This window comes from Pisolithus orientalis (genome assembly GCF_024613125.1).
Source record: "Pisolithus orientalis strain OTSU chromosome Unknown F5J12scaffold_16, whole genome shotgun sequence".
NCBI lineage: Eukaryota > Fungi > Basidiomycota > Agaricomycetes > Boletales > Pisolithaceae > Pisolithus > Pisolithus orientalis.
In genome coordinates this window covers 263,492-289,290 of record NW_026260797.1, presented here as the reverse complement: position 1 = coordinate 289,290, position 25,799 = coordinate 263,492, and the positions used below count along the sequence as shown (strand labels likewise).

Genomic DNA, 25,799 nt, shown 5'->3' with positions numbered 1-25,799 from the left:
CCTTTCTATCATGAACTTGGTGCCTGTGAATAGAATAGACGCGGGTCACGTGATATATTTAGGGCAAGACAATGCGCGTTTGCGTGAAAAACGCGTCCGTTAGCTGCAATTGGACGCCCAACGCCATCGCCCACGATGTCGATGCTCGACGAGCCAATACCTCAAGATGATCTCATGCGGGACCGCACCCGCATATTTGAGGAGTTCCTCACCTTCGAGTCGCCAATCTACAATTATCGCGATGACATTGGACGCATGCTGCGCGCCGACCGGACCCGCCTGATCGTCAATATCGATGACCTTCGCGACTACAACCGTGAATATGCGGATGGACTTCTCAAGCAACCCACCGACTTTCTTCCCGCATTTGACGATGCTCTTGTTAACATTGTCACCCAAGTTCATGATACGGACAAGCACACGCTCGAGGGCAAGAGCTACCGCGTCGGATTCAGTGGATCATTCGGAGATCACCACGTCAGCCCGCGTACACTGCGCGCTGAACATCTCGGAAAGATGATCTCCCTTGAGGGCATCATCACACGGTGTTCACTTGTGAGACCCAAAATGCTCAAGTCGGTACATTACTGTCCGGAGACCAAGCTTTTCCATGCACGAGAGTACAGGGATTCGACTACTTCGACATCCAATCTGCCTCCGACATCGACGGTAACCCCGCAGCAAGACGATGATGGTCGTCCTTTGCAGATGGAATATGGTCTTTGTGTATTTAGGGACCATCAGAGGATCAGCATTCAGGAAATGCCAGAACGGGCCCCTCCTGGGCAGCTGCCACGGAGTACCGATATTATTCTTGACGATGACCTCGTGGACAAGTGTAAGCCTGGTGACCGTGTGCAGATGGTTGGTCTGTATCGCAGCGTCGGAGGTGGTTCAACTGGCGCATTCAAGTAAGTCAATCGGTGTATTCTCCTAACTTAGAGAGACGCTGAATTTTGTCTATGAGGTCCCTCATCCTTGCGAACAATGTCAACTTACTATCCTCCAAAATAGGTGGCGGAGTCGCCCAGACTCCCCTCACGGATACTGATATCCGTCAAATTAACCAGCTTGCGAAGCGACGCGATATATTTCGACTTTTATCGCAGTCCCTTGCACCCTCGATATTTGGCCATGATAAAATAAAGGAGGCAATCCTTCTCTTACTATTGGGTGGGGCAGAAAAGAACTTGCCCAACGGCACGCATATACGTGGAGACATAAATATACTCATGGTTGGCGACCCGTCCACAGCCAAATCGCAACTCCTGCGGTTTGTCTTAAACACTGCCCCACTCGCAATTGCAACCACAGGTCGAGGTAGCTCCGGCGTTGGTCTGACTGCTGCTGTCACTACCGACAGAGACACAGGCGAACGACGACTTGAGGCGGGGGCCATGGTCCTCGCGGATAGAGGTGTCGTCTGTATTGACGAATTCGATAAGATGTCGGACGTTGACCGCGTTGCCATACATGAAGTCATGGAGCAACAAACTATCACCATTGCAAAGGCGGGTATCCACACGAGCTTGAATGCGCGGTGTAGCGTTATCGCAGCCGCGAACCCCATATATGGACAGGTATGTATATTGTTCAGGGAGCACTAAGGTTCAATGACAACATCTATTGTGTACAGTACGATATCCATAAAGACCCACACAAAAATATTGCCCTCCCCGATTCTCTTCTCTCCCGTTTCGACCTGCTCTTTGTCGTGACAGATGATGTCGATGAAGAACGGGACCGCAGGATCGCTGATCATGTTCTCCGGATGCACAGGTATCTCCCCCCTGGCCTCGAGGAGGGTACGCCCGTCCATGATAATCTCTCGCAGCCGCTCGCGATCGAGGGCCCCGGAGTCCCCCCTGCCGATCCGGATGTGGCTGCGTATGGCAGTGGAGGAGCAGAGACGAGCCCGTTCGAGAAGTATGACCCCCTCCTACACGCTGGATTCACTGCTGCCAAGTCACGTACACGTCGGGGAAAACAGGTCAAGGTTGAAGTGCTGAGTGTAACATTTATCAAAAAGTACATACAGTACGCCAAGAACCGGCCTGTCCCCGTTCTCACAAGTGGTGCTGCCAATCACATCGTGAACGTATATGCCAACCTGCGGAATGAAGACGAGGGACAAACGAACAAGAAGAAGGTGGGCTGAATTTCTCTCATAGTGGCACGGACTTTTTCACCCGATCTATTTTATGACGCGTAGACGGCGCCACTGACGGCCCGTACACTCGAAACTCTCATCCGCCTCTCGACTGCACACGCCAAATCTCGGCTTTCTTTGAAAGTAGAAGAACAGGATGCCATAGTGGCAGAAGAAATTATGCGCTATGCTCTGTATAAAGAGGTCGCAAAGCGTCGTCGGCAGAAGCGCAAGAAGCGCAAGCTTCCAGGTGCAAAGCATGGCGAGAATGGTTCGCAAGACAGCTCAGATGAGAACAGCAGCGATGAAGATGGTGAAGAGGACCCGACACCGCCGCAAACTAAGCGAATGGAGATGCCTGCACCACCCCCCCCGGCCCCGGCCCCTAATCAGGCTCAAGCCAGTCAGGGATCTTCTCTATGGCAAGATGACAGTCAAGACTTGCAGATGCCAGACGTAACTCCCACAGTGCCTGAGACAAGCGCCTCTGGGTCTGTCCCAGTCAACGGTGTACAACCTGACAGGTACGCCTTTTACTTCTGACTGTATATCTGGCGATAACTTCACTTAAAACCACAGAATACAACTGTTCCGCTCAAAACTAGCCAATATCTTCGCTACACGCCTCCAAGACGAAGAACAAGTTTTCCTTCATGAGCTTGTGGAGATGATTAACGACGGTTTGCCGACGGACGCCCTGTTCGGAACCCTTGAGGCAACAACGATATGCGAGATCATGAGCAATTCCGACGAGCTTATGCTAAGCGAAGGCATTGTGTACAAAGTTTAGATCTCAGTGTTTGTATACACCCCTGGTTCGTCGTTGGGGTCGTTGGACCACGTGCATCCTTTTGTAGGTTTATTTATCGTTGCCCACGCATGTATCTTTTTGTAGTTTTCATAGTTTTAATGTGCGCCTGTGATGCAGGTATTTGGCAACTACCTAAGCTCCAGATTCCGTGTCCTACAGCTGGAAGCCAGAAAATATTTCGATTGCATGCATGATAACAGTGACAGTGACATCCCGTTCTTCACGAGAGTGAGAGCGGGAGAGTGGGTAGAAGGGGTACAATGTAGTGAAAAGAAGCTACCGAACTCGTACTCACTGGGGTATCGATATCCCTTAGTCTCAAAATTGCCTTCACCTCATCCTTCCGTAGGCCTCCCGTTCCCAGTCCGGTCAAGTCATCCAATATATCTTCCCAAACATCTTCATCCTCATCTGCCTCCCACCAACGTTCGCTCGAAAACGTCTGAAACGTTCGTTCGTGACCCTGCACCTCTGCAGCCAACAACCTTCCCGCTGCGAGTAGCCTACCCCAAGGCTTCTCCGCCCGCGCATGTGACGTATTCAGCGCCCCCTGGCAGGTCTCCACCCAGAGTTCGCATTCTGCCTGGATGGTATAGGCCTGGGGACGTGTGAAGACATGGCGGCCAGGTCGAGGTTCGACCAAGGCCGGGACGAAAGAGTACTTCACGTTGTAGGACGTGCTCGGAGATGCGGGAGGCAATGCGCCGATATAGGTGAGTGACGGCGGAAGATGGCAACGTAGAGCGAAGATAGGTCAGGTGGGACGAGAGGAGGGCAACCGAGGGAAAGAGCGTTGGGGGAATCATTATGCTGTCTGCAGTTCCCTCTGTGCTATTCGGAAGGCTGACCGGTAACGCGTGATATCCCACCCTTGAGAGAGGATGCGGAGTAAGGTATGCAAACTCACCTAGCTAAGGCATTGAAATGAGCTTTCAAGGTAGCCTCGCATTCTCCATAAATTTGCTGAATGAGCATGTCCTCAGCTCGCGAGACGAGTTTTGCGTACTGCATTACCAACTCCTCGAAGATCGTACCCTCAGGTGTTCCCTGCACGTTCCACGTGTTTGGATGCGGCAAGGAGGGATGTGCACCAACTCTAGTACGGAGGTATGCACGCCGGTTAATTTCGGCCCAAAGTTCCAAAAAGAACTGTAGTACCAAAGCGACGTCTCAACCATAGGTAAGCCGACAGCAAGGGTATCTTACGCACAGTTTCTTCTCCCCATGTCCTCATTGCGCTGTCGACATAGCGGGCGCTCAGGAGTGCCTTGCATAGACGCTGACTTCCTTCCACACCTCCAGTAAGTCTTTTGGAATCGGTCTTTGTGGTATCGACTCCGAGAGCACCTGGCACTGCCCGGACGAAAGCGGATGAAAGGGTCTCGAACGCATCAAGAGACGAAGATATTCGTGAATGATAATTTTCGAGTACAGGAACTTGAACATAGATGAGAAACTGAGAACGTTGACGGAAAGAAGGTAGAGGCATGTAGCGATCTGATGGGGGCAGAATGTCAGCGAAACGAGTAGACATAAGTAGGATTGTTTACCTGTAATCTGCTCTACCAGAGCCTTTACCCTCCGAGCAGAATTCGTCGCTTTAATATCACTCTCATTTGAACGGGTGAGCTCTCCAGAGTCGGCTGAGTGATCATTAACAATAACCCATGCGTCGGTGGCGCTGATTATTTCGTGATACTGGTCATCCGCAACTAACCATACCCCTGGTAAGCTTACTTGAAAGGAAGAAGATGAGACATACATTTCTTTTCTCCTTCGATCCATGCATCAAACCACTCCTTTTCGTCGAGAATTAGTCTGCTGATACCCCCCTTCTCAGCCTCCTCGTCTCTCTTGCCCTCTACTTGAACGAATTCATAACCCAGTTCGCGCAAACTGGAGTCGAACAGCAATGACTGATAGATTGTGTGTGCCAATAAAGCAGGACTACCAAGGAGTTGCGGCACGGAACGCTTGATTTTGCGTTCGAGAATGCCTAAAAGGAGCTTGACATATTGGTGCTATGAAAAGAGGTGATTATTATTATGCAAATGACGAAATTGTGAGAATGTGCAGACCCATGCATTGACATTCTGGAATTTGGTTCCGATCAATAATCTTTGCACTACACCTTCCATGAATGGTCTATGGTCGTGAGCGACATTAGCAATATGAGTGAAGTACCACTCAGGCTAGATATGGTCACAATGTAAACATGTAATGTGTGTGATGTGCAAAACTTGTCACCTTGTCTGGCCGGTTTGTCTCCCGTTCCCCATCAAAGTGGTACTTGAAGCGCAACGTTACTGGGTGTACCAATGCCTGAAGAGGATACAGACTCTCGTCTTCTTGGGAAGACTGCAATGACTGTCCACTGACCAGAGTAAGAACGGATGGAAGAGAGAATGGAATGAACAGCCTCACATCTCTTGAAGCTGCAATAGGTCTAAGAAAGCCGAGTCGAACTTGGAACGCACTTCTTCGCTTGCGGCGGAGAAGTCAATTGCCATCGGCCAATTCACGTTTTCTGCCGCAGACACGAGCGTCCTACGAGGTCATAAACCGAGCGGGCCTGGGGAAACCAAAGTTCAGTACATACGCAGATAGAATCGCCTTCATGTCGGTCCAAGTCTTCTCGCTGAGCTTTTCTAGGAATGATAGGAGGTGAAGGGAACCATGGGAGTTGCCTAGGTCTTCCACGGCTCTACATGTCCGAGTAACGTCGGCAGTGAAACTTTGCAAGGCGACATATTCAGAGACTGAGGTAGCAGAGAGAGGAGAGGATCGAGTATGCAACTGCGACACCGCTGCTTCGCTTTATCCAATGTCAGGGACAATAATTTTGTATCTAGGTAATCAAGAATGCAGTTACCTCAGTGCAAGACCACGTTGGACGACTGCAACATAGGCACGGACATTCTCGAGTTCCTTCAAGGCACGATGCATAACTTCTATGTCCTCTAGCAGTGTAGCGACATTGTCCTCAGTTGTAGGACTAAGGGAAGAAACGAGACAATGGGAAAGGTAAGCAAAGTTCATCTTCTATTCCATCTCGTTGAGAGGCGAGGTCTCGGGCATTCTCGAGCTGGGTTATGGCCTCAACCCTAGTCTTGGTGATAAATGACCCTAGAGCTTTCTCGGATTCCAAAAGCTAACCATTCCGTTGTCAGTATGTAGCAGACATGAACGGCTCCATAGGTGCGTACCTGTTGTTTCGTTATAGCTTGTCCTGCACTCGTGTCCCGCAACACGTGTTCGAGGTCTCCAAGGTGGGTTGCGTCGGCGAAATTCGCGTTGAGAACTTCGACGGCCGCCTTGTGTGCAAGGTTCGTGCTTGGGGGCTCCTGGAGCTGGTGTAGTGTCTGCGCAGACATAAATCCCTTCTGCAAAGCTTCGCTCTGCTCCGGCGACACTTGCTGATCGGCGTGCTCCAGATGTCACGTGGTTATCTTATCTATAGAACAGAAGGTGTAAAAACTCGGAATTGTACGTAGGTGCCCTTCGTATTTCTCTTTCCGAGATCACATCATGGATCCTAGATCATGCAAACATAGACCCTATCCATGCCGCTAGCTCTTCTGATAGGAGTAATCTCGTTCTTCACCGTCATCCTCAACTGAAGATTTGCACCTTCGAACGAACCACACTGCATCGTAGCAGCATGCATGGTTGCTTGTTTAGTGAATACAAAACTCCGCATCATGATAGTCTGTGTTCTTGTCTCGTTGTGTAGTCGTGTACTCCTGCAGGGCTTTCTGGATCCCTGTGGTGCGGAGTCAATGTTTCCGCAACGCTGGTAGCATATTCACCGTGAAGGTATTTTCAGTAGTCTGGCTCAATGTCTGCCGTCGTAACGCGATAGGCCAGCTAGGCTGATGGATGTAACAACGTACTGATGACAACAATGCAAAGTGATGGTTGAGGTAGTTGATCCAAACTGTGCCTTACTACCTCAGCATGGCTACCAGTACCGTTCTTTGGACGCGAGCCAATTGGTCACAGATGAAACACTGACAATTTTGGTGTCCGGATTCGTGTTACGGTGCGTTCGTCGCAGGGAGGCCGTGGCCAAATTCCCTCCTAACTACTGTATCGGCATCGATGATCCCGTGAAGGGGAAAAAAGGGTTTCGATGCGCCGATGTTGAGAAGAGAGGGAAATCCATGTCGTATATTCAAAAGATACAGGGCATTACAAGTTCGGCCCATCCACCATCTACTTCTTCACCACCGAAGGAAGCCAATAGGAATACAATAGTATTCGCTGCAAGGCGCATACCGAGCCCACGATAAAGTTGTCCGATGCCCGTGTGTCTTAGCCGGCTATCACTTTCTTCTTCTGCCTCGTCGCTTCCCGACCCTCCTGGCCCGTCTCTTCGATGTTTTCGTGGCTTCCTGATGGGTAGGTCTGACCGTTCTTCCGTCAGAATGTGCCACAATGCGTCGACGACGCCGTTATATGGGACTGGCCGGGTTTCCACGCATGTTCGTAAAGGCTTCGCTGCACCACGGGTTTGGACTTGCAGTCTTCGACGCACTGTTTCTATTGGTAAGGTAACCAACAATCCCAAACACCCGCTAAGCACTTCTGCAAGTGCCCATGCTATTGGATGTGTATCTGCAGCAACATGAGGTCCAAAGCCCAAATACGGAGCGATGAGGGAGGGCAGGAGGACGTGTGTGAAAGCGCGCAGCCCGGTATCGAGAATAGTTGGAAGGAGAAGGTGAGGGTGGAAGTATACCCCTTTCAATCCGCCTTCATGGACGAGGATCTGAGAGAGGGCATCAAGGGGGCCTGTATAGTTCTTATATCTAGGCATGGAGGACTGAGCAATGAGACGTGTGCGAACGAGGTCTAAAGGGGAAAGAACAAATCCAGTGACGACGTGCGAAGCCACCGGGAGCCACAAGGGCGGCCTATAAAATCCACGGGACGGGGAGAGGAAAAACGAAGACAAAACGTTGTCGACGGATGGTTGGATGCTGAGTAGCAAGACGTCATGTATGCAGGTCGTAAACAAACCTGCACTAAACATGAGATACGACAGATAGGAGCTCATTGACAATTACCCTTCCAAGGGGAGAACCATCCCTCTCCACGGAAGCTGACAAGACGCTTGACCATTGCCCACGTACTCTTGGCGGTGCCAACTGGGATGATATACTCTGGACGGGTGCCTTCTTCCATGACAGAAGTCCTAACCACGTACCCGTCATCGTCGACGAGCTTCGGCGCTGGGTACTTGGGAGTGGGACCAACGCCGGGATCCACGAAGTAGGAATCTTCTTCATTTGTAGTGTCGCTCAGCTACCGACATGTTAGTAGACGGTGAAAGGGGGGTAGCCCATGGCACTCACATCCTCCCCATCGTCTCCCTGTTCTTCGGTGTCTGACGGCGCGGAGAGAGCATCTCTGGGCACCCACTGAATCTGCAGGAGGAGCTTTCCGACCTCCAAAGGCATGGCGAGTGCGGTGCTACTATAGTGCACCAGAGCCGACACTACGATGGAGCGGAAGAAGAGGGTGATATGTGCGGGGGGTGTTCCGGTGTCCAGCGATAGATGTAGGATGTGAGGTGATGACGGCCGGGCATTCCATTGGTATGAAGGACTGGAGGGATTCGGCTTTGAAGGTGCGCCGTTGGGAGGGACAAATGTCCAGGAATGAGCGGGAGGGCTGTACAGGTCGCGGAGGGACGGACTGGTGCCCATAGCGTGGATCAGAGAAACATGCGACAAAAGGACATAGAAAATATAAATAAAACAAAATGCAAAAGAAAAGAAAAAGAATGCCCGCTGCAAGGCTCGAACTTGCGACCTCAGGATTACGCAATCCACGATTACGTCATATCATGTGATATGAGACCTGCGCTCTAGCCAACTGAGCCAAGCGGGCGTCGGTGTGAAACCCGTCGACGGACGTCCGAGAGTGGTTGTCACGTGGGGCAGAGCGCTACTCCCGGTGATACTTTGTTTTCGTCCGCCTCGTCTCAGACAGTCCAACTGGTCCTCGTCAGATCGTCGCTTGTTCTTCAAGCACAAACTCGCTGGCATTGGTGTCGCCAACCTTCTTTATACCTTGGTGATGAATCCTCGCAAGAGGAAGGCGCCCGATTCACTCCTGCCAACCCACAGGCCTCCGAAACACCCCAGAACGCACTTGCGGGCTGCCTGGTGCATCCTCGCCATGGACGCCTACGAGCTTATATGCGATACAGCAGCCAAAGCGATAGACACTGTGATCCAATTTATACCTGGTACGTCTCTCCCACTCCGCCCCCGAGGCCACTTAGCGATGGACTCCCCCTCAGGTTCTGGCAATCATGCACAGGAGACTCTATATCCGACACCTCTTCAACCTCCACATGCAGCTTCCTCACCGTCTCAACTTCCTCTTCCACCATCACCACCACCAGAATCGCATGAGCCCCCAGCCCATAATGACCTGTCCGTCCCGTCAAATTCAACGTCCTTCGTATCGTCAGATACCGATGGTGCACCTTGTTCCACCTCCACCAGTGCCACCTCCATCAAGTCTGTACCGGTCCCAACGGCTCAGAGCAATTCGCTGGATGTCGGGCTTGCGAATTCATTGCACCAATGTCAAATGAACCATTCCGTTCAGACCATGTTGGCACGCCTCCCAACTAAGCCTCATATTTATCAGCGCCAGGTATGTCTAACTGCGTCTGGCATTCGCGCTGTCGCCCTAACTGCATCGCGTGACTCGTGCTCTAGCATGAAACGCGGGTACGAGAAACACGGAAACAAGATAGACAAAAGATGCTGGAGGAGTTACACGAAATCAAACGCAAACAAGGTATTCAAAGTCTGTCTTCTTGGATGCGATAGATTCACGGCTGGCAAGGATTTACCTCGAATATCGAATCGTTGGAGTGTAGGTGACATTTCCTCGTTTCGCAGCTACTTGCTTATCTCTACTTATAGCCCTGCTTGGATACGAAGAAAAGCTCAGAAGGCGCGGAATTACGCGTGCGTATCTGTTTTGCATACGGTCTCAGTACTTCCGTCGTAACCGGCGTCATGCATTCCAGCATCTCAATCATGGTCAGACCTGCGCGAGAAGAAGCGGTTACCCGTTCGCCCCCGCAGGCGCTCACATGGAGAAGTGAGGGGTTCTTTGGCACAATTACGCGCCTTGTCTGATTGACCACTGCCAGGAACGCGTGGACGGACACGAGCTAGTTAGCCTTGAAGTTTTAAAGCGCGCCCTTGAAAAAGCGAAGTCGACTCTCGCTGCGTAGGTTTCTCAGGGCCAGCTTATCCGTAATTCGCAGACTGAGCAATCCACAGCCCACCCCCGCCACCCCTACTTTCTCGTCACGAACGCCTGCGCGAAGCGGCTCGTAGGAAGGATGAAGCTATTAACAGACTCCTTCGGCCCCCTCTTCCTAAGGCGTTGCCCCCGGAAATAGAGACCGAGGTGAACGTAATTTTGCGCAAGAGAGGTATCATCTCCAAGATCGCACGGGAGCAAGTCAGCGACAAAGACATCTCGCGTCTGCAGCCGTGCCAGTGGCTTAACGATGAGATTATCAATTTCTACGGCGCCATGATCTTGTCACGTTCCGAATTATTTAGACACAAGCCACCACTGAATGGTACCAAGAAGAGTAAGATTTTGGATGTACACTACTTCAGTAGTTTCTTCTGGACCAAATTGCTGAGCGAGGGCTATGAACGCGCTAGACTTGCAAAATGGACGAAAAAGGTATTTCATTCAGGCATCCATTCATCCACCGCTGATAACTTGTCAAGTTCGATATCTTCGCAAAGGACATTATCCTTATCCCTATTAACCACGATAACATGCACTGGACGGGAGCTGCCATCAACTTCCGTGAAAAGCGAATAGAATCGTACGACAGTATGAATGTGCCTCGGAAGCTGGTGTTCCACGTGGGTCTTCCCAGCTCTCCGTGCATTGCACCAAAATCACTTACCAGTCATTAGAAACTGCGCCAGTATCTTGACTTGGAACACAGAAATAAGAAAGGGAAACCATTTGACTTCACGGATTGGATAGATTATGATCCTGAGGTAAGATCGTCTTTCTCTTAGCCCATCCCCTCTACTCACCTGTTTTCGCAGGACACGCCACAACAGGAAAATGGTTACGACTGTGGTGTCTTCACGTGCCAATTCTTGGAATCGTTGTCTCGAGGAGAGGAGTGTTTTAATTTTTCTCAGCGTGACATGACTTGCCTCCGACGGCGAATGATATGGGAAATAGCACACGCAGAATTCCTGGACTGGCGATAGCATTCGGCCGCCGCCGTTGAGATGTGTCTTATTATTTGTAACGTGCACCATATATCAACCTCATTATCGACAAGTTGGAAATAGTTTAAATTGCCTTCGGTACGAGTATAATGATACTGGATGGGAGAGGGGGAGAGTCTTGATCGTTTGGTTGTCATCCAGCATGCGCATGATATTGAAGACACTCACTGTAGGGCTGGGTTAAGTCCATTTTTGTTCACAGCAAAATAATGGTGGAAGAGTAAACATCATCTTCGAAACCACCATACAATGATAAAGAACCAAAAGACGAGTATAAGGAAGACGATGTACCACAGCCAACGACATCCTTGTCGTTCTGCCATGTTGTTCATTCTGCGGAATGTCCCTGCAAGGATGCCACCTGTCTCCGTGAACGCATCGTTCTGGAAGAAAAGATGATATATCATGATCTAAAGGACAGGAGAAAGAAAATGAGAGTCCGGAAACATACCATCTGGCTAAGCTGAATAGTAGACTCTCGGACCTCGCTCCCAATGCCAATAGTGATCTGCAGAAATTAACACATGAGAACTGACTCTATAGCCGGCCAACAAAGCCGTAGACCCACGTCTTTGAGAAGCTTGACCTTGGCAGACAAACCCTCCAGTGCCTCGTCGTTTTGGTTCTCCAAATCGTCTGCATAACGATGCCCCGAAGGCTGGTATGACGACTGGTCGAAAGGAGACGAACGCCCCGAGGGTGGAGGTGTAACGCCAAGTAACGCAGAGCGGTCGCGCAGGGTGTTGGGTGCACGAAATCTGCTGGGTGTGTGTTATCGCCGGGCCCATACTGGCCGGTACGAATCGACCTCACCGTTGGGACATGCTTGGCGAAGTTCTGCAAAGTCAAATTGTACTGCGAGCGCGTAATGGAGAACCCCTTTGGATCCGGGTTGCTGGACAATGGATGCCACGTAAGTAAATGGAACCGGCGTCTACTTGAGAACGGTAATTGACCAGCTCAGCTCAAGGCCCCGCGACGATCAGCAGTGAGTAGGCTCATATTACACGCCCAAATTTCAATGTCTGGCATGAACTTCACAAATATGATAACAAAAAACGCATCAAGCGTGAGGATATATCATACTAATACCTATAAATCAAGAATCAAAGGAGGCAAGGGTGAGACGGTATATATGTATCATGGAGAAATATGCGCAAAGGACGCCGAAAAAGGGGGAGTACTTATGGATGCTGGTCAAGGGAGAGGGAAGAGGAGCGCCATAATGAGTCAACAAGATGGCGATAACGCCTATAAAGTACACAAGGTCCATTTAATGGGCAAACAAAATTATGCCTTCAGTCAATGCTCATCCGGTTGGGATTCATGCTCATCGGTCCGCGGTGGAAGGGCTGAGAACCTGTACGCGCGTGATTTGTGCTTCTCGCAACTGGTGGGGGTGGGGATAGCAGGGGTAAGTTCAATGACGAGGGAGTGCCAAAATTCACAGTTCTGCTTACTTGAGTTCTTCAAGCCTCTGCCAAAGTTTCGCATCACGATGATGGTGAAAGCAATCGTTATCAAAAGTAAAAAGATGGCAATGGCAGCTGCAAAACGAATCACGGCCATAAACAAAACTGAGCAGATTCGGAAGTACATACAGAAGGTGGTTAGCGAGTGCCATACGTCAGCGTAGTCCGTATTGCGATATTTCAAGAGTTTGTAAAGCTGACACACAGCATCAGCTAGCGTGACAACCTGACGTCTAGACGTCACCTCACCTTGTAAATGAAGTACACTAAAGCCCCAATACATCCTGACATGAAAGTTGCCATCATCCACTTGTTCTCGTAGCGTGCTGCGAGGTGACCCTCAATGAGAAGAATGATGGATAGTGGCAAAGCGGCCAGGGTGACGTAGTATTCCCAGTCACTCTTTTCAAGGACTAGCCAGAGAAACTGAACGGTGAATCCGATCCAGAAGAAGAGATCAAATTTGACGAGACATTGGAAGATCTGATAACTGGCATACATCTTCTTGATGCGTCGGTCGGCACCAAGAAACTTGTATACCTTCCAGCCGAATTCTTTGTAAATTTTCCAGCCGAGGGCGATGTACGCTAGTTCTGCAGCCGATATTACGCCAGGGATTATGTTCGTAAGCACGTTCACTGGTATGTGAATGGGCCCATCGGAAGTCGTCGTCGAGCCTTGTATTTCCCCTATTTGGATGACGGCGTAGATCAGGAAGAGGAGGTTGAACAATCTACGAAAAATGTTGGAAGGTTATCGTAAAGAAGCGCTGAACAACCCTTACATGAGACAGATAAACTGCAGCGTATTTCGAGCATACACTGCATCCACAGCAAGAACAAGCTGAAAAATGCTGTAAACTGTGAGAAGCTTCGTTCATGCATATGTGGCGACTGAAACCTACTGCGCAAGTGCAAAGATGCTAAGGTATACGGGCATTTTCTTCGCACTTTCACTTTCGGCATCGCCTCCGTCTTGTAATCGTACGAGTAAGTCGCCCTCAATGGCAAGGTCTATAGCCGTTTCGACGACGACAGTGATAACGAAGAGTCGGCAAGCCCAAGAGTCCGGAAGAACCTATCATATTGTGAGGTGTTAACTAACGGGCATACCAAGACGTGCGCCTACTCTTGAAACAAAGCTCCGGTTGTCCACGATCTTTTCTTGCTTTTGTCTAGGAGGGTAAGCTTGTGGTAGTGAGTGAGCGGGGTCGTCCTCTATTTCTTCCCCTTTGCCCACGTTGTATGGATTTTTCTTGTCCAAAGAATACGACGGCCTTCGTGAGTCAAGATCGCTGGTGAGGTCGGTTTGAACCCGGAAGGTTTGGTGGGTTGATATTCTCGAGTAAGGTTCTGCGTACTGGTCTATGAGGTCGTCGTATGATGACTTGAACTCGTCTAGGTTCGACGGGTTGGCATGGAGTGTGGAGAGGTAGTCGGTTGAGCGGTCCCCATGGTTCGTATATTGGTGAGCCATGGCTTGAGATGGAAGAGCGTCAACGAAGGGAGTTGGAAAATGAATGTGTTCGTCCTGCGAGCGAGCGTGGTATCGAAAGACAAAGGAGTGCGCGAAGGGCTGTCAGGCTCTGCTGGTCGTCGAGAGAGTCGTTGCACAGCGGTGCCAGTACTTTGCAGAGGGTCCGACACCTCGCACCCACCGACATTGATGGCGGGAAAACACTACCTTTTATAGCATGCCAAGAATGCCACCCATCTAGACTCTTCGCTTGTGGAATTGCTTACAAAAGTTTCTATGTACTCTATATAACCCGAATCACAGCTCAACGTTTCAACAAGGGTATTGTACAGTCGCCTAAAACAATACGCATACGTATCGACCACGCGACGGGCCGTCGGCGGATCAAAAGTGGAAGTAAAATAAATCCTCAGTCCGTGTCTGTCGATGAACCAGTTTCGTCTCCTTCAACGTCTGCAGAAATAAAATCAGCAACGTCGCCGCGGACACAGCAGTATGCTGGGGGGAAACATACCTATGAGGTAATCGGGCTGCGGAGGCGGTGGTGGTCGCGGAGGACTCGGTCGTTTTACCTGCGCAGCCAAAGCAGCCGCTCCACGACCCATCCCGGTCTTACTGCCCTTCGGGCGACCACGCTTTGGTGGCCCCGTCCCGGCAGGACTTTGACCCGATATTACCGAGGAGACAGAGGTCGCGATGGGCGTGCTCGAAGAAGACTGGGAAGCGGGCGTTGCTGATCGATCTCGGTCCAAAAATGAGGCTGTAGACGAGGATCGCAACTTGGAAGGAATTTTCGACTGTAACGACGTGGGTCACAAGGTCAGGGAATATGACACAAGGACTACGACTAACCTGACTTCCCGTAGCTGTACCCTCCTTGAGACGCGATGCCACTGAACCTTTGGGAGGGTAATTATGCAAACGAGCGTTATGGAAGTAGTGGCGACTTGCCTGTTGTCTTCTGTTTCTTCTGTTTCTTTGCGGGGGAGGTTTGTGGCGAAAGCGGCTATGAAGAAGGATATCCAATGGTGGTGAATACATGTTCCGAATTCTCGCAACGAACACCTGGCTTGCCTGTTTGCGCTTGAGATTGAATTCATCGTCATCTTTGCGGCAATGAGAATATATTCCCTGAGACGACAATGTATCCATTCACCGGTGTTTTTACCTTTTGACTTCCCTTTCACTTTCCCGCCCGAATTGTCGTCAGAGGCGTTACCATTTTCTGAACCTTGCAGGGGTGAGTCCGCACGGATGGTCTCGATAGGTAATCTGAAATTGGTGAGGCAAGAAGGATTATTATTATTCCATCGCCTCTTACTTTGTCTTGAGATTCCCGCGTGCCGCCGTGCGTCTGGACCCAGTTCCTATGCCCATGCAACCACTGAGATGAGGTGCGTACCGATTCGAAGCAACCTGAAAGATGGGAGTGTAACGCGAGGAAACCCTTATAAAAAATACATACTTGACGTTTGCACACAGTGCATTCGAACAGTACATTCCCATCTTTCGTACTGGTGGGCGTATTGGTACCGGTGCTCGATGCGGTCTTCCCTTCCAGCAGTGACCGCTCGTCGTTCTGGGCCTTTTGAGGTTGTTGGTGGCCATTACTGGCGTGGGCTTCATAGAGACAGGATCACATTTTGTGAATTCTGGTGAACCACATCGATCAAATAAGGGTCGCACCCATGCCACAGCTGCACCATACAGATGAGTCGGCAGCTCAAAGTCATTCAATCTAAACAGAATTCTCACTGGGTATGACATATTCGACAAACAGACCTATTTCGAGCTATTTCGCGATGGCCCCGGAGGGCGGCATCCATTGTTAGCTCGTCCAACATAGCAGAGAATATTCTGTCTGCCTGAGGGGTGGTTAGAACTCGGACTGCGGTAATGACCCATACGTACCAAATGTGAGATGACGTCCTCCCTCTCTGACTTGGACATTCCTTCTGCAAGTCTGAAATTACAATACACACTGGCAGTGCTCAGAGTCGATTGCAAGGCCTCCTCCGGCGGCAGCACGTGACTTCGGAACTGTTATTGCCTGAAGATAAAGCGAGCATCTTAGAGCGAACACAAGGGGATACTTTTGAGGTAGCAATCCAATCGCGATGAAATTCCTTTATTGAATTCCGGTAAATCAAGACAATGCATGAGGTCGTCAGGTATCATATCAAGGGCACGTTGTATACGCAAACGAGTGGAAGACGATGGGTAAGCCAGCAATGACACCTTGTACGTAGCAGAAAGTAAATGAAGCAGATAACATGAAAGTAAAGAGATTTCTGCAAATAAGTGGAAGATGGTATGACATTGCCAGACCTCTACTTCCTCACAACTTTCGGTTAATCGCGTGTTAGACGCGAGATGGTAAACACACCAAGAATGACCGCCGCCAATACACCTATACTTGCAGGGAGTAAAAGGTCCTTGGGAATACCCAGTACGAGTTCCTGGTCTGGTGGCAGGACCACCTTCGATGGCGGTGATGGTGTAGGTGCAGGTTCAGGAGTCAACTCCGTTCTGTCCATCGCCTTCAATTGCTCCTCTGCAGCTTCTGCAGCTGCCTTAGCCCCATCTTCACTCTTATCTGCTCCAGCCTCGATCCAATGTTTACCACCTTGGATGAACAAAACGACACGGTCCGAACCTCCCGTCCTTGCAATCTTGACAGCATCCGCAATGTCAGAGTCGGATGTCATTAGCACCGTGTCTCCATCCGCATCCGTGTACGATAAAGTAAAATCAGTAGGGTCCGGCTTATCCTCTGAGTTCCCGCTAAACTCGATGAAGAAAGGATCCGTGGAGAGTTTCCCGTATACAATCTCTCGAAGCATCTCCACACTATCGTGACGGGCCTGGAAGCGGTGCGTGCGCCCACTTGGCGTGCGGAACTTAAATACATATGTACCATCATCAACAGGAATGCTAGACGCCGCGCCGGATATAGCAGGGATGTCACCCTTTTTCCTTGGGTATCCTTCGAGGGCAGAGTCGTCATCGACAACGGAAGCAGAGTCGTTGGGGTGAACCTCAGAGTTAGGGGATTGATGGAGATAAGACAAGTTGCGTGTGGAAAGAGAGTGAGCGTCCGTGTGATGGTGCGAGCCAGAAAGCACGGATTCCGTATCTTCATGTCCACCAATGGAATCGAAGAAGCGACCCCACATTGGTCCACCTTCTGCATCTCCGGACGCCTCCGTACTCATTGCATTCATCTGTATCGGGTATGAATGACAGTTGCTGCCGACGAAAACCGACACAAACCTGCTCCAAGGTGGCATAAGTGAGTTTGAGGACATCAACTATGGCTACCAATCGGCCGTCCGTCTCAACGACTGGAAGGTTGAGATAGTGACCATCTGCGAGCAGGTCATCAAAACGCAAAGCCATTTCCCTGATTTACCACACTCACTATGCATCTTCTTGAGTGCATCATGCACGCTCATCGTCGGAGGAGCAGTGTCCGGATGTGGTGTCATTACCCGGACAACACTACACATATTCGCATCTAATCCCGCCGCTATAACTCGAAGAACGACATCCTTGCTCGTAAAAATGCCCACGATCTTGGGGTGCGCGCTGTCGGGGCCGGGGGTATTCTCCATTACGCAAACTGCAGTTACCCGGCGTTCTTTCATCAGCTTCGCAACGTCGCGAACCGTAGTCTTTGGCAAGACAACTGCTGGCTGGGTACGCGAATCCATCACCGTGGACAGATCTGGTAGGGCAGTCTTCTCGCGCAAAGCATCGACGTATGCAAGCATAGCCGCGGCCTGAGGGTTGGATGTTACTCCTGGGCCAAGCTCGGACTGTACGCCGGCAAGAGCATTGTACAACTTCTCGGATGCGGACGAACTGCGTTCGACCTTATCCAAAGCCTCATGGAATACTTTGGTAATATCCAATAAACCGACGACGTTGCCCTCTTCGTTGCAGACAGGCTAGTTTCGCGGGTAAATACGTACTGACGGAGGGGGAAAAAGACAAGAAACGAAATACCAAGTGTCGGAAGTGTCGTTGTACCATGAGTTGAAGAGCTTCGGTCGCGCTCGTCGTATCACGAGTGACCATGGGATTCCGTGTCATTATTTGACTGACGGGTGTGTGATGTGGATCCAGCCCATCTGCAGTTACCTGCGCTGCGTTAGCTTTAAAAAGTGAGAGGTAGACGACGCACTCTGTAGGCCAAATCCTTGGCTGTAAATATGCCACTAAGACCCTCCTCATCGTCGACAACGAGTACGCAATCCGTACGCTTGGCGGCGCAAAGCTGACTGGCTTCGGCGACAGTAATGTTATCCGGAACAGTGAGTGCCGGACTTGGTTTGAGAGCCGCGACGGTCCCCTTTGCAACAGCTGGTTTTGCCGTTCGCCTGCTGCGCGTGCCAGTATGATGAGTGCTTGAGATAGTGCGCTTGCGGGCGAGCTCAGATTCGATTTTTTTGCGAATGGCCTACGAGAAAGGGTTAGCTGCTTGTCACGAGTGTTAGACCCAAGTCTGTAAGTGGGGTGGACGCGTCTCCGGTCTCTCGAATGTTCAAGTGATTAAGTGCGTGCAAGGCGGCGCTACTGCTGCCTACGGAACGAAACAACTGCAGAGACACCCACCTCGTCACGTTTCGACTGCTTCTTCCGTGTATCAGAGAGGGAGAGGTTCGACGCAGACATGGTACTTGGCTGCCGAGGAGGAACTGGAGAAGAACGGTCAAGTGTTTTCTGGACAGACGGAGAATGAGCTGGGACGGGGATGCGAGACATCCGAAACCAGAAAGGAATTTATATAATGTGGGTCAGTCCTGCCAGACGCGATGTTCGCAGGGTCGCCGGCGTAGGTCACTCTGGTCCAACTCAATCCAACTCTCCAAAATTCTTCCGACGGCAGCCAAACTCGGGAGAACGGGGAGCACCTTGTTTGTGCTTGTTTGATCACAGTGGCGCCGTCAGACCCCAGAGAACGCCAAGGAAAACATTATTACCAGCCATTACCATGCTTTGCTCAAAGCTTGGAAGCCTGTATTTACTTTATGATCCCTAGTGGTCCCTCAGGAAATCTTCCAGTAGAAGGGGGCGAAATACCGCATTGGAATTCCGCAAGAATACATGGTCACTCTGAATAGCTTCACACAAACCCGCTTCTTCTCAACATTCATGTTCTGCACCTCTCCCTATTCAACGTATCTTCTTCAGAGACTCTGGAACTGTGACTCCCCTTTGCCTCCTACGGGTGTAGACGTAATAGATAGAACCGATGATAACGATGGCAGCAAAGTTTGCTATCGGGGTAGTTCAGTCAGGGGGCTCGATGACAGGCACGGTGCAGCAACTTCGCAATCCCTTACCGACTATAAATCCCAATATGCTCTGGAACATTTCCACCAACAAAGTCCCGACACTCCTCCCGAATTGGATCACAGATTCGACCAACGTGATCGCAAAGTTTAGTACTGCACTAGCCACCAACACAGCCGAGTGTGCCAGAGACGCGCCAATACAAGCGAGCGAGTGTCCGAAGGTTGTTAGGGGCGATATCAGGGAGGCTGTCATGATGAGGCTTTTGGTCCAACCTTGGCCTCCCGGGGGCAGCTGGTTTATACCCCTTTGCAGACCAGTGGCATCACAAGTGCGTCATAAGTTGGAGCCTGGAGTGACCTCACAAACGCAGGCAACAATAATCTATCGTTCATATCTTAACTATGGTACGACAAATCAATACAGTTACTGGGATCACAAAAACTGAGCTTGGTAAAAAACGAGTAGAGTACGATGTGGTCAAAATGGACCCGTTTCATCTGACGGAAGTCGCTGATATCGATAACCGGCTCGCCACCCAGCGAGAATCCACAATATCCCGACTGACCCTTGAACCACTCGCCAACTAATCTCTCCTTGTAGCACCTGCAGCCTGGATTGGACCAGCTGCCCACCGTGCAAATAGCTCCCTCGCTTTGTCCCATACTTCAGCGACGACAGGATTGCCCGAGCGACGCACGAGCTCAGTCACGCGAGCATCGGTTACGGCGATCGCATCACGCGTGAATGCAGACTGATAGTAGCGTTGCCGCAAGAAGTGCAAGAAGACTAACGGCGCGATAAACGAATTCTTGAAGAAAATGGCACCGAACACAACGCGGACCAAGATAGCAAGCTCAGCGTAGGCAACAACGCGCATCGCCTTGTCATAGTTGACTAAAGACACGGTGAACGTTAAGGTCGGCATATACGTCCACATATTCGTGAGCACACACCCTTAACCCACAACTGTAATCGTTTGGCCAAAGGATGAGGTTGAGGCGCTCCCCCTGCAGTTGCGGGAGGGCCAGGAGGAAGGAAGCGAGGCATCAGAGTCGTACGGGTAAACGTCAAGACGTGGAACAACGAAAAGATGAAAAACGGTATTAATGCGACTGCACTTATGTGAGTACAAAATACACCACAAGCGAAAGAAAACAACGTACGTGGGACTGGTTTGGAACTCCACCAGAAGGACGCGAGGAGGAAGTACTGGACGTTCTGTTTGACGTGAGATTAAAAGTTCAGCGGCGTCCACAGCTACCAAAGCAGAGTTAGCGAATATCGAACCTCGTCCATCAATGCCTTCTTGATATATGTTCCAGTGGGTTGAGGCGACTGAGGGACCCCACACGTGAGCAGTGTATCACACGCGATAGAAGTGCGGCACTCACACCGAGAGATTTACTGCGCAACGCGATAAAAGCACGCCGAATAGGTTACGGTCTGTCCTGCTTCTACGCAAAACGGCGTACTCACTAGCATACGATTGCATAACTGACAAGTGCACCTAAGAAACTTGCTGCGCAGGGTTAAACAACGTCGCAGAGAGACCGGAGGGAATACAACGGCTCACCTCTGTACCACCAGGGAGACACAGTCTTGAACGTGACATAAGCGACGAGGTATCTTAGAGCTGAGACGAGGAGTAAAAAGTGACCGCCAGCCCAGACGTAGTGCTGTAATATTTTGCAGCGAGATTCAGTCAATACAGCCCGATTCCATGAAGAATTGCATCGGAGAGGTACCTGCGTCGTCGCCATTATCTGGAATTCTACACTGAGCAAGAAGAAGACAAGTAACGATAGAAATTTTGGCTGCAAGGTCGGTCAAACGTGAACGACGTATGCTTCCTGCTTGGTTTAGGGCAGGTGAACACGTGAGCAGCTCGTGTCAACACGATTACAGGCACGAGGAATCCAGGAGGTATACACAACACATGCTGCACAACCATAGGTACTCGAATATAGACCCGTAGTACAGCGCTCGTCACCGACTCCATTGCTGACCGGATGCTTTAGCCTTATGCATTGTCTTGCCTTTCCGATACACTTCCTTCTCAACCGTCTTCTTCCCCAGTGTCTCTATCCGTCGACCCTTGCCTTGCCGTCGTGAGGTACTCCGCGACTCTTCCTGCCCCACGATATCTATTTCCGTTTCACTTTCCGCACCTTCACCCAAGGGCACGTCTTCCCACTCCTCATCGTCTTCATCTACTTCACGTTTCCTTTTCTTCCCTGAACTTACTTTTCCCCCACCAATGTTCAGATTCACCCGCGGAGGCACTGCAAAGCCAAATGACTTTCCAACCTTGGCGAGGTCAAGTTTGTTGATATCGTAAATTTGCTTTAATGAATATGACGCATAAGCTTGAAGATATGACCGGAACCCGTCGCGTGCAGACTGGTGTAAGAAGTAATTCTTCTGGAGAAGTTTCTCCAACTGTGTGCAACGCAAAGTGAATCTCGCCGAAAACATCAGAAAAATATATTTACCTGGCTCTGCACATTTGCAATACGCTCCGTTGGGAACGTATATTCATTCAGAGGCACCTTGGCTTGCTGAAGGTACCGCAAGAAACCGAGTTCGCTTTCGAGTAAGAACAACAAACTTTTCCCGACCTTCCCAGCACGTGCTGTCCGACCGACTCGATGAATGTAGTCCCTGGGATCGTCTGGGGGATCATACTGGATGATCCAGTCAACCCGTGGGATATCCAGTCCACGAGCTGCAACATTCGTACATAAAAGGATACCAGAATCTGCATTAACAAACTCGAAGAATGTGTTCGTGCGTTTTTGTTGCTTTTGTTTGCCCTGTCATGATTCCATGTAAGCAGGGTTTAAAAAAAATCAAGCCTATCTGACATACGTGCAGGTCCAGTACCGGGACGTCGATGTAATTAAGTAGTTCTCCATGGTACTTCACGGAATTACAACTGGAGAAAAATACTATGACTTTCTTTTTGAGGTTCTTCCTTAGGAAGGTGAATAGCAGTAGGAAACGCCGGTCGGACGGGCACACAACGTAACCTTGCGAAAGGGTGGAGACAGTGCTTGTCGATTCTTCTTTGTCGACGTCAAGGTGGAGGGGCCCAGGGCGGAGTGATACACGGGCCAGGTCCTGAACTTTTGTTGTTTGTGTAGCGGAGAATAGCATAGACTGCCGTCCCTCTGGGCTAAGATTCAGCCAGTGACCATTCAAATACCGGGAGCATATTACCATTTGGAAGAATGGCCATGATTTTTTTCATCTCCTCCTCGAAACCGATTTCCAATATACGGTCTGCTTCATCTATCACAAGGGCCTTCAAGTTGCGAAACACAAAACCTTTGGTGTTCTGCTTGAAATGAATATCGTGATTCCAGGCTTCATGCATGAGATACGTACCTCTAGATGGTCAAGAAGCCGGCCGGGAGTTGCAACAAGGAGGTTCACCCCTTTCTCAAGCTTCTCCGCCTCAGCTCTCCGATTCGCACCACCAATAACGATACCGAAAGTTTGTGAATGATACGCCATCAGATCCTTTGCAACACCGAATATCTGTAGTGCCAGCTCTCGTGTGGGGGAGATAATGATGATACCTGTCCCTGCATCACCCGCAGTTACATATGCTTGCTTTTCAGGGCATGGAAGACGAACACACCATTTCTAGGCTTGAACTTCATCCGATGCAGCAGCTCAACAGCAGGAACCAAAAAAGCGAGTGTTTTCCCCGAACCTGTGCGTGCCGCGCCTAGGACATCTTTGCCTGCAAGTAACGGAGGGATCGCCTTAGCTTGCACGGGCGTCATTGTCTCGAATCCCATGTCATTGAGAGCACGGCTTGTCGGCGGCGAAAGATCCAGCGAAGAGAACGGTTCGCGGTTTGCGGCATCCTGCCGATCCGTGGCTGGTGTAGCAGATTTTTCCGTTGTCATCTGCTTAGTATTTTCGTGTTAAGGCTCTGATGGGATGCCAGGACGGGGATATTCGGCAAACTCCGACTCAAAATCATTCTATGTTCTCGTCAGGTCAGTGTGTAATTCTTTTGGAATACAGTTGCCATTACCCATGCACAACCGTTCTCAGTTCGAAACATTACAGCGCTGTCTTGTCTCGTTGTCGCTGGGGTTTCTGTGGGACTCGGCTACTTCATAGGATCTCGCTCCAGTTCGATCACAGCGCCTTCCCTCTCGGTCGCACAACATCAACCGGAAGGTGATCAGGAAGACGGGGAGGAGGAAGAGGAGGATTTGGCAGATGGTGACTTGGCTGCTATCAAACCAGGAATGCTGCAACAGTGCAAACTTGTAAGTCCTGAAACTCGCCCTGCTTACACATGCAAATGAATGCCAATACAAGGTGCTTGTGGTACGAACGGATCTGGGGATGACAACAGGAAAGATCGCGGCTCAGTACGTCTTCACCCTTGGGCTTGGTAATATATAACCCCGTTCCCATAGGTGTGGGTAGGTAATGATTCCCGCGTTCTGCAGAGCTCGGTGGTGGCTACTGACGTCTCCAGTCATGCGACTCTGGCATGTTACAAGGCTCTCATGAAAACCAATCCAAGGGTGAAACAAGATACCAAACTTCCGTGCAATAGAGCTGACTAAGTGTTTGATATACACACAGCTTGTCCAGCACTGGGAACGAACGGGGTAATTATTACTTGGAATTGCTTCTAAGCCTATGGCTGATGAACTACAACAGACAGGCGAAAATTGCTCTGAGGAGTTCGTCAGAGGACGAACTACTAGAGCTAGAGGCCATTGCAAAGAGCCTCAACCTCTGTGCCCGTTCCATCTTAGACGCGTGAGTTGGCCTGTTTGACAAAAATTATGCTCAGGCTGAATTCAACCAACTTGCAGTGGCCGTACGCAGATTGCAGCGGGCTCACGGACTGTCCTTGGCATTGGTCCGGGTACGTTGGGACCTAGACTTTATCAGCTCATTATGGCTAACGTTTTACAGCACCGGTCGACTTGATCAACCAGGTCACTGGCCACCTCAAGCTGCTATAGTCACTATTGCCAACTGTTATAGTATGGTTAGGTCACTGTACAGTCGGTGCTATATATACCACGAACCATGTAGACTTTCTTCATTTCCTACACGTATTTCACTTTGCGTCCGATGTGGATCCGTCATAAGCTCGTTTCTTGGAGCACATAGACAGTGCGCCCCCGTGATGCTGGCATCCCTACTTTACAGTAATTGACTCGGGCTGCATTCTCTCGAAACGCGAGGAAATCATGTGCAATACTCCAAATTTGTATTATGTCAGTCACGCGGAGTTCCATGTATTGATCTAGACGGCGTCGTAATAGGCTGTCTTGAATCTTCTGTCATTTTCTTGGAGTAAAGGGTTGGAGCTTCACGGCCATGATATAACGGTTGCCATTCCCCCCCCATATTTCCAGGCTATTCGCTCCTCCATGACTACCCTAACGATTACTCGAGCCTATCAGCATTTTTTCGATACTCACCCCAACGGCACTCTTGCCCTCACAGGCGGAATACTTAACGCAGTTGGCGACATTGTCGCGCAGGTGTCCCAGAATACGGTTTGTGCTATTATTCTTTTTTATGTAAATCTCATATTCGACACCCATGCTACGATCTTGTAGTTGTGCGAAGATCACCAGCGCAGACCGGGATGGGATGCTGCACGGACTTTGCGTTTCTTTTGTTTCGGATTTGGGATAAGTACGTCTCTTGGTTTTCTTAACGAGGGCGAACCTTGAACCCGCTTCTTCGGAGGCCCTCTACTTGGCAGATGGAATGTCGTCCTTGAGCGCAGGTTTCCATTGTGTAGACGGAGGAGCCACAAGATTAACTTTTGGGCTCTCTCCAAGCGCGTAGCTGCAGATCAGCTGTTAATGTGAGCTTCTGTTAGTATCTTGTGTTAATCATGCGCTGAGGCTTCTTGGGTTAGGGCACCTTTCGGCGTGAGTAGTTATGGCTTGCAACTGTCGGTTCCATCACATCTCGTTTCATCCATAGCTTGTGTTGTTCGTCGGTTGTATGGGTGCAATGGAAGGCCGAAGCTTTGCTCAAATACGCGAGAGATACAGCGACATGTATACCACTGCATTACTAGCAAACTGGAAGGTCTGGCCCATGGCGCAGGTAAGCCCTTCGGGACGTTTCCGCAGCTATTTCTCATCGCATATTCATGTCCGGACGAACAGCTTATAAACTTCCGGTATGCGCCATTACCATACAGGATCCCCTTCCAATCGACTTGTGGTGTTTTCTGGACGTTATACCTTTCCTTGCTGAATGCGAAGTAGGTCTTTTGTATC

General features: G+C 50.2%; 13 protein-coding genes and 1 non-coding gene across 14 annotated transcripts; 4 read left to right on the top strand and 10 right to left on the bottom strand.

Moving 5' to 3' along the window:
* The first annotated feature begins 102 nt into the window (after window positions 1-102).
* On the top strand, window positions 103-3,098 carry F5J12DRAFT_834745 (MCM2/3/5 family-domain-containing protein). Its single transcript, XM_051745870.1, has 5 exons — window positions 103-911; window positions 968-1,580; window positions 1,637-2,149; window positions 2,213-2,673; window positions 2,729-3,098. Exons 1-5 carry the CDS (start codon window positions 136-138, stop codon window positions 2,937-2,939), a joined length of 2,574 nt encoding a protein of 857 aa, XP_051599403.1. The 5' UTR covers window positions 103-135; the 3' UTR covers window positions 2,940-3,098.
* Window positions 3,099-3,113: 15 nt separating this feature from the next.
* Window positions 3,114-6,358, bottom strand: F5J12DRAFT_921323 (TIP-1 family-domain-containing protein; the record flags this gene model as incomplete). Its single annotated transcript, XM_051749290.1, is given in 14 exon segments — window positions 3,114-3,236; window positions 3,256-3,558; window positions 3,623-3,803; window positions 3,868-4,109; window positions 4,171-4,457; window positions 4,511-4,672; window positions 4,723-4,981; window positions 5,039-5,152; window positions 5,208-5,334; window positions 5,385-5,507; window positions 5,560-5,775; window positions 5,833-5,955; window positions 5,975-6,111; window positions 6,167-6,358. 14 exon segments carry the CDS (start codon window positions 6,332-6,334, stop codon window positions 3,114-3,116), a joined length of 2,565 nt encoding a protein of 854 aa, XP_051599402.1. The 5' UTR covers window positions 6,335-6,358.
* A 555-nt stretch (window positions 6,359-6,913) lies between these two features.
* On the bottom strand, window positions 6,914-8,712 carry F5J12DRAFT_125075 (mitochondrial carrier domain-containing protein). Its single transcript, XM_051738053.1, has 3 exons — window positions 8,318-8,712; window positions 8,030-8,267; window positions 6,914-7,982 (listed from the first exon to the last, which is right to left on the bottom strand). Exons 1-3 carry the CDS (start codon window positions 8,669-8,671, stop codon window positions 7,135-7,137), a joined length of 1,440 nt encoding a protein of 479 aa, XP_051599401.1. The 5' UTR covers window positions 8,672-8,712; the 3' UTR covers window positions 6,914-7,134.
* Window positions 8,713-8,749: 37 nt separating this feature from the next.
* On the bottom strand, window positions 8,750-8,855 carry F5J12DRAFT_t119. The gene has a single exon. It is a non-coding gene; the product is annotated as a tRNA-Met (tRNA).
* Window positions 8,856-8,939: 84 nt separating this feature from the next.
* F5J12DRAFT_834732 (cysteine proteinase) lies at window positions 8,940-11,647 on the top strand. Its single transcript, XM_051745869.1, has 10 exons — window positions 8,940-9,632; window positions 9,698-9,779; window positions 9,828-9,857; window positions 9,908-9,952; window positions 10,015-10,088; window positions 10,141-10,220; window positions 10,274-10,691; window positions 10,739-10,879; window positions 10,934-11,020; window positions 11,072-11,647. The coding sequence occupies exons 1-10, from the start codon at window positions 9,045-9,047 to the stop codon at window positions 11,240-11,242; spliced, it is 1,716 nt and encodes a 571-aa protein (XP_051599400.1). The 5' UTR covers window positions 8,940-9,044; the 3' UTR covers window positions 11,243-11,647.
* Window positions 11,491-12,087, bottom strand: F5J12DRAFT_905849 (uncharacterized protein; the record flags this gene model as incomplete). Its single annotated transcript, XM_051748717.1, has 4 exons — window positions 11,491-11,646; window positions 11,715-11,771; window positions 11,832-12,021; window positions 12,077-12,087. 4 exons carry the CDS (start codon window positions 12,085-12,087, stop codon window positions 11,491-11,493), a joined length of 414 nt encoding a protein of 137 aa, XP_051599399.1.
* Window positions 12,088-12,287: 200 nt separating this feature from the next.
* F5J12DRAFT_834710 (uncharacterized protein) lies at window positions 12,288-14,362 on the bottom strand. The gene is made up of 7 exons (XM_051745868.1): window positions 13,864-14,362; window positions 13,640-13,812; window positions 13,520-13,588; window positions 12,985-13,468; window positions 12,865-12,931; window positions 12,724-12,810; window positions 12,288-12,653 (listed from the first exon to the last, which is right to left on the bottom strand). Exons 1-7 carry the CDS (start codon window positions 14,209-14,211, stop codon window positions 12,562-12,564), a joined length of 1,320 nt encoding a protein of 439 aa, XP_051599398.1. The 5' UTR covers window positions 14,212-14,362; the 3' UTR covers window positions 12,288-12,561.
* A 79-nt stretch (window positions 14,363-14,441) lies between these two features.
* F5J12DRAFT_834699 (uncharacterized protein) lies at window positions 14,442-16,293 on the bottom strand. The gene is made up of 11 exons (XM_051745867.1): window positions 16,123-16,293; window positions 15,967-16,076; window positions 15,898-15,908; window positions 15,677-15,831; window positions 15,533-15,627; window positions 15,368-15,483; window positions 15,286-15,317; window positions 15,163-15,217; window positions 15,064-15,110; window positions 14,726-15,008; window positions 14,442-14,664 (listed from the first exon to the last, which is right to left on the bottom strand). The coding sequence occupies exons 1-11, from the start codon at window positions 16,159-16,161 to the stop codon at window positions 14,621-14,623; spliced, it is 987 nt and encodes a 328-aa protein (XP_051599397.1). The 5' UTR covers window positions 16,162-16,293; the 3' UTR covers window positions 14,442-14,620.
* A 1-nt stretch (window position 16,294) lies between these two features.
* F5J12DRAFT_834686 (CBS-domain-containing protein) lies at window positions 16,295-19,124 on the bottom strand. Its single transcript, XM_051745866.1, has 6 exons — window positions 18,829-19,124; window positions 18,398-18,673; window positions 18,220-18,354; window positions 17,633-18,161; window positions 17,485-17,579; window positions 16,295-17,435 (listed from the first exon to the last, which is right to left on the bottom strand). Exons 1-6 carry the CDS (start codon window positions 18,976-18,978, stop codon window positions 16,563-16,565), a joined length of 2,058 nt encoding a protein of 685 aa, XP_051599396.1. The 5' UTR covers window positions 18,979-19,124; the 3' UTR covers window positions 16,295-16,562.
* Window positions 19,125-19,205: 81 nt separating this feature from the next.
* F5J12DRAFT_834684 (uncharacterized protein) lies at window positions 19,206-19,865 on the bottom strand. The gene is made up of 2 exons (XM_051745865.1): window positions 19,560-19,865; window positions 19,206-19,493 (listed from the first exon to the last, which is right to left on the bottom strand). Exons 1-2 carry the CDS (start codon window positions 19,762-19,764, stop codon window positions 19,390-19,392), a joined length of 309 nt encoding a protein of 102 aa, XP_051599395.1. The 5' UTR covers window positions 19,765-19,865; the 3' UTR covers window positions 19,206-19,389.
* F5J12DRAFT_834681 (uncharacterized protein) lies at window positions 19,859-21,387 on the bottom strand. Its single transcript, XM_051745864.1, has 8 exons — window positions 21,258-21,387; window positions 21,086-21,188; window positions 20,989-21,031; window positions 20,904-20,916; window positions 20,800-20,847; window positions 20,676-20,730; window positions 20,466-20,624; window positions 19,859-20,406 (listed from the first exon to the last, which is right to left on the bottom strand). The coding sequence occupies exons 1-8, from the start codon at window positions 21,270-21,272 to the stop codon at window positions 20,096-20,098; spliced, it is 747 nt and encodes a 248-aa protein (XP_051599394.1). The 5' UTR covers window positions 21,273-21,387; the 3' UTR covers window positions 19,859-20,095.
* Window positions 21,388-23,493, bottom strand: F5J12DRAFT_769365 (DEAD-domain-containing protein). Its single transcript, XM_051742229.1, has 6 exons — window positions 23,156-23,493; window positions 22,900-23,099; window positions 22,732-22,849; window positions 22,381-22,682; window positions 22,005-22,325; window positions 21,388-21,951 (listed from the first exon to the last, which is right to left on the bottom strand). The coding sequence occupies exons 1-6, from the start codon at window positions 23,427-23,429 to the stop codon at window positions 21,499-21,501; spliced, it is 1,668 nt and encodes a 555-aa protein (XP_051599393.1). The 5' UTR covers window positions 23,430-23,493; the 3' UTR covers window positions 21,388-21,498.
* On the top strand, window positions 23,473-24,729 carry F5J12DRAFT_834677 (peptidyl-tRNA hydrolase PTH2-domain-containing protein). Its single transcript, XM_051745863.1, has 9 exons — window positions 23,473-23,522; window positions 23,581-23,801; window positions 23,854-23,908; window positions 23,955-23,957; window positions 24,016-24,065; window positions 24,127-24,152; window positions 24,205-24,306; window positions 24,363-24,415; window positions 24,466-24,729. Exons 1-9 carry the CDS (start codon window positions 23,510-23,512, stop codon window positions 24,513-24,515), a joined length of 573 nt encoding a protein of 190 aa, XP_051599392.1. The 5' UTR covers window positions 23,473-23,509; the 3' UTR covers window positions 24,516-24,729.
* A 200-nt stretch (window positions 24,730-24,929) lies between these two features.
* F5J12DRAFT_721446 (uncharacterized protein) lies at window positions 24,930-25,787 on the top strand (the record flags this gene model as incomplete). Its single annotated transcript, XM_051741313.1, has 6 exons — window positions 24,930-25,058; window positions 25,122-25,200; window positions 25,255-25,375; window positions 25,430-25,442; window positions 25,498-25,623; window positions 25,686-25,787. 6 exons carry the CDS (start codon window positions 24,930-24,932, stop codon window positions 25,785-25,787), a joined length of 570 nt encoding a protein of 189 aa, XP_051599391.1.
* Window positions 25,788-25,799: the final 12 nt, after the last annotated feature.

Coding starts and splice junctions, on each gene's coding strand:
- F5J12DRAFT_834745 (XM_051745870.1), top strand. CDS start 136: ATGTCGATGCTCGACGAGCCAATACCTCAAGATGATCTCATGCGGGAC. Junction 2,150..2,212: donor GACAAACGAACAAGAAGAAG/GTGGGCTGAATT, acceptor TATGACGCGTAG/ACGGCGCCACTGACGGCCCG. Junction 2,674..2,728: donor AACGGTGTACAACCTGACAG/GTACGCCTTTTA, acceptor TTAAAACCACAG/AATACAACTGTTCCGCTCAA.
- F5J12DRAFT_125075 (XM_051738053.1), bottom strand. CDS start 8,671: ATGGGCACCAGTCCGTCCCTCCGCGACCTGTACAGCCCTCCCGCTCAT. Junction 8,268..8,317: donor AGGGAGACGATGGGGAGGAT/GTGAGTGCCATG, acceptor ACATGTCGGTAG/CTGAGCGACACTACAAATGA. Junction 7,983..8,029: donor ATGGTTCTCCCCTTGGAAGG/GTAATTGTCAAT, acceptor TGTTTAGTGCAG/GTTTGTTTACGACCTGCATA.
- F5J12DRAFT_834732 (XM_051745869.1), top strand. CDS start 9,045: ATGAATCCTCGCAAGAGGAAGGCGCCCGATTCACTCCTGCCAACCCAC. Junction 10,221..10,273: donor GCGAAGTCGACTCTCGCTGC/GTAGGTTTCTCA, acceptor AGCAATCCACAG/CCCACCCCCGCCACCCCTAC. Junction 10,692..10,738: donor TTGCAAAATGGACGAAAAAG/GTATTTCATTCA, acceptor TAACTTGTCAAG/TTCGATATCTTCGCAAAGGA.
- F5J12DRAFT_834710 (XM_051745868.1), bottom strand. CDS start 14,211: ATGGCTCACCAATATACGAACCATGGGGACCGCTCAACCGACTACCTC. Junction 13,813..13,863: donor ACCGGAGCTTTGTTTCAAGA/GTAGGCGCACGT, acceptor ACAATATGATAG/GTTCTTCCGGACTCTTGGGC. Junction 13,469..13,519: donor CTGCAGTTTATCTGTCTCAT/GTAAGGGTTGTT, acceptor CATTTTTCGTAG/ATTGTTCAACCTCCTCTTCC.
- F5J12DRAFT_834699 (XM_051745867.1), bottom strand. CDS start 16,161: ATGTCCAAGTCAGAGAGGGAGGACGTCATCTCACATTTG. Junction 15,484..15,532: donor CGCGGGAATCTCAAGACAAA/GTAAGAGGCGAT, acceptor CACCAATTTCAG/ATTACCTATCGAGACCATCC. Junction 15,318..15,367: donor GTCAAAAGGTAAAAACACCG/GTGAATGGATAC, acceptor ATTGCCGCAAAG/ATGACGATGAATTCAATCTC.
- F5J12DRAFT_834686 (XM_051745866.1), bottom strand. CDS start 18,978: ATGTCTCGCATCCCCGTCCCAGCTCATTCTCCGTCTGTCCAGAAAACA. Junction 18,674..18,828: donor AGCAGTCGAAACGTGACGAG/GTGGGTGTCTCT, acceptor CCTTTCTCGTAG/GCCATTCGCAAAAAAATCGA. Junction 17,580..17,632: donor TGCACTCAAGAAGATGCATA/GTGAGTGTGGTA, acceptor ACCTGCTCGCAG/ATGGTCACTATCTCAACCTT.
- F5J12DRAFT_834684 (XM_051745865.1), bottom strand. CDS start 19,764: ATGACAGCCTCCCTGATATCGCCCCTAACAACCTTCGGACACTCGCTC. Junction 19,494..19,559: donor CATATTGGGATTTATAGTCG/GTAAGGGATTGC, acceptor CTACCCCGATAG/CAAACTTTGCTGCCATCGTT.
- F5J12DRAFT_834681 (XM_051745864.1), bottom strand. Junction 21,032..21,085: donor GTCTCCCTGGTGGTACAGAG/GTGAGCCGTTGT, acceptor AACCCTGCGCAG/CAAGTTTCTTAGGTGCACTT. Junction 20,731..20,799: donor AGAAGGCATTGATGGACGAG/GTTCGATATTCG, acceptor CACGTCAAACAG/AACGTCCAGTACTTCCTCCT.
- F5J12DRAFT_769365 (XM_051742229.1), bottom strand. CDS start 23,429: ATGACAACGGAAAAATCTGCTACACCAGCCACGGATCGGCAGGATGCC. Junction 22,850..22,899: donor GGCTTCTTGACCATCTAGAG/GTACGTATCTCA, acceptor CATTTCAAGCAG/AACACCAAAGGTTTTGTGTT. Junction 22,683..22,731: donor CATGGCCATTCTTCCAAATG/GTAATATGCTCC, acceptor ATCTTAGCCCAG/AGGGACGGCAGTCTATGCTA.
- F5J12DRAFT_834677 (XM_051745863.1), top strand. Junction 24,066..24,126: donor TCATGAAAACCAATCCAAGG/GTGAAACAAGAT, acceptor ATATACACACAG/CTTGTCCAGCACTGGGAACG. Junction 24,153..24,204: donor CAGCACTGGGAACGAACGGG/GTAATTATTACT, acceptor GAACTACAACAG/ACAGGCGAAAATTGCTCTGA.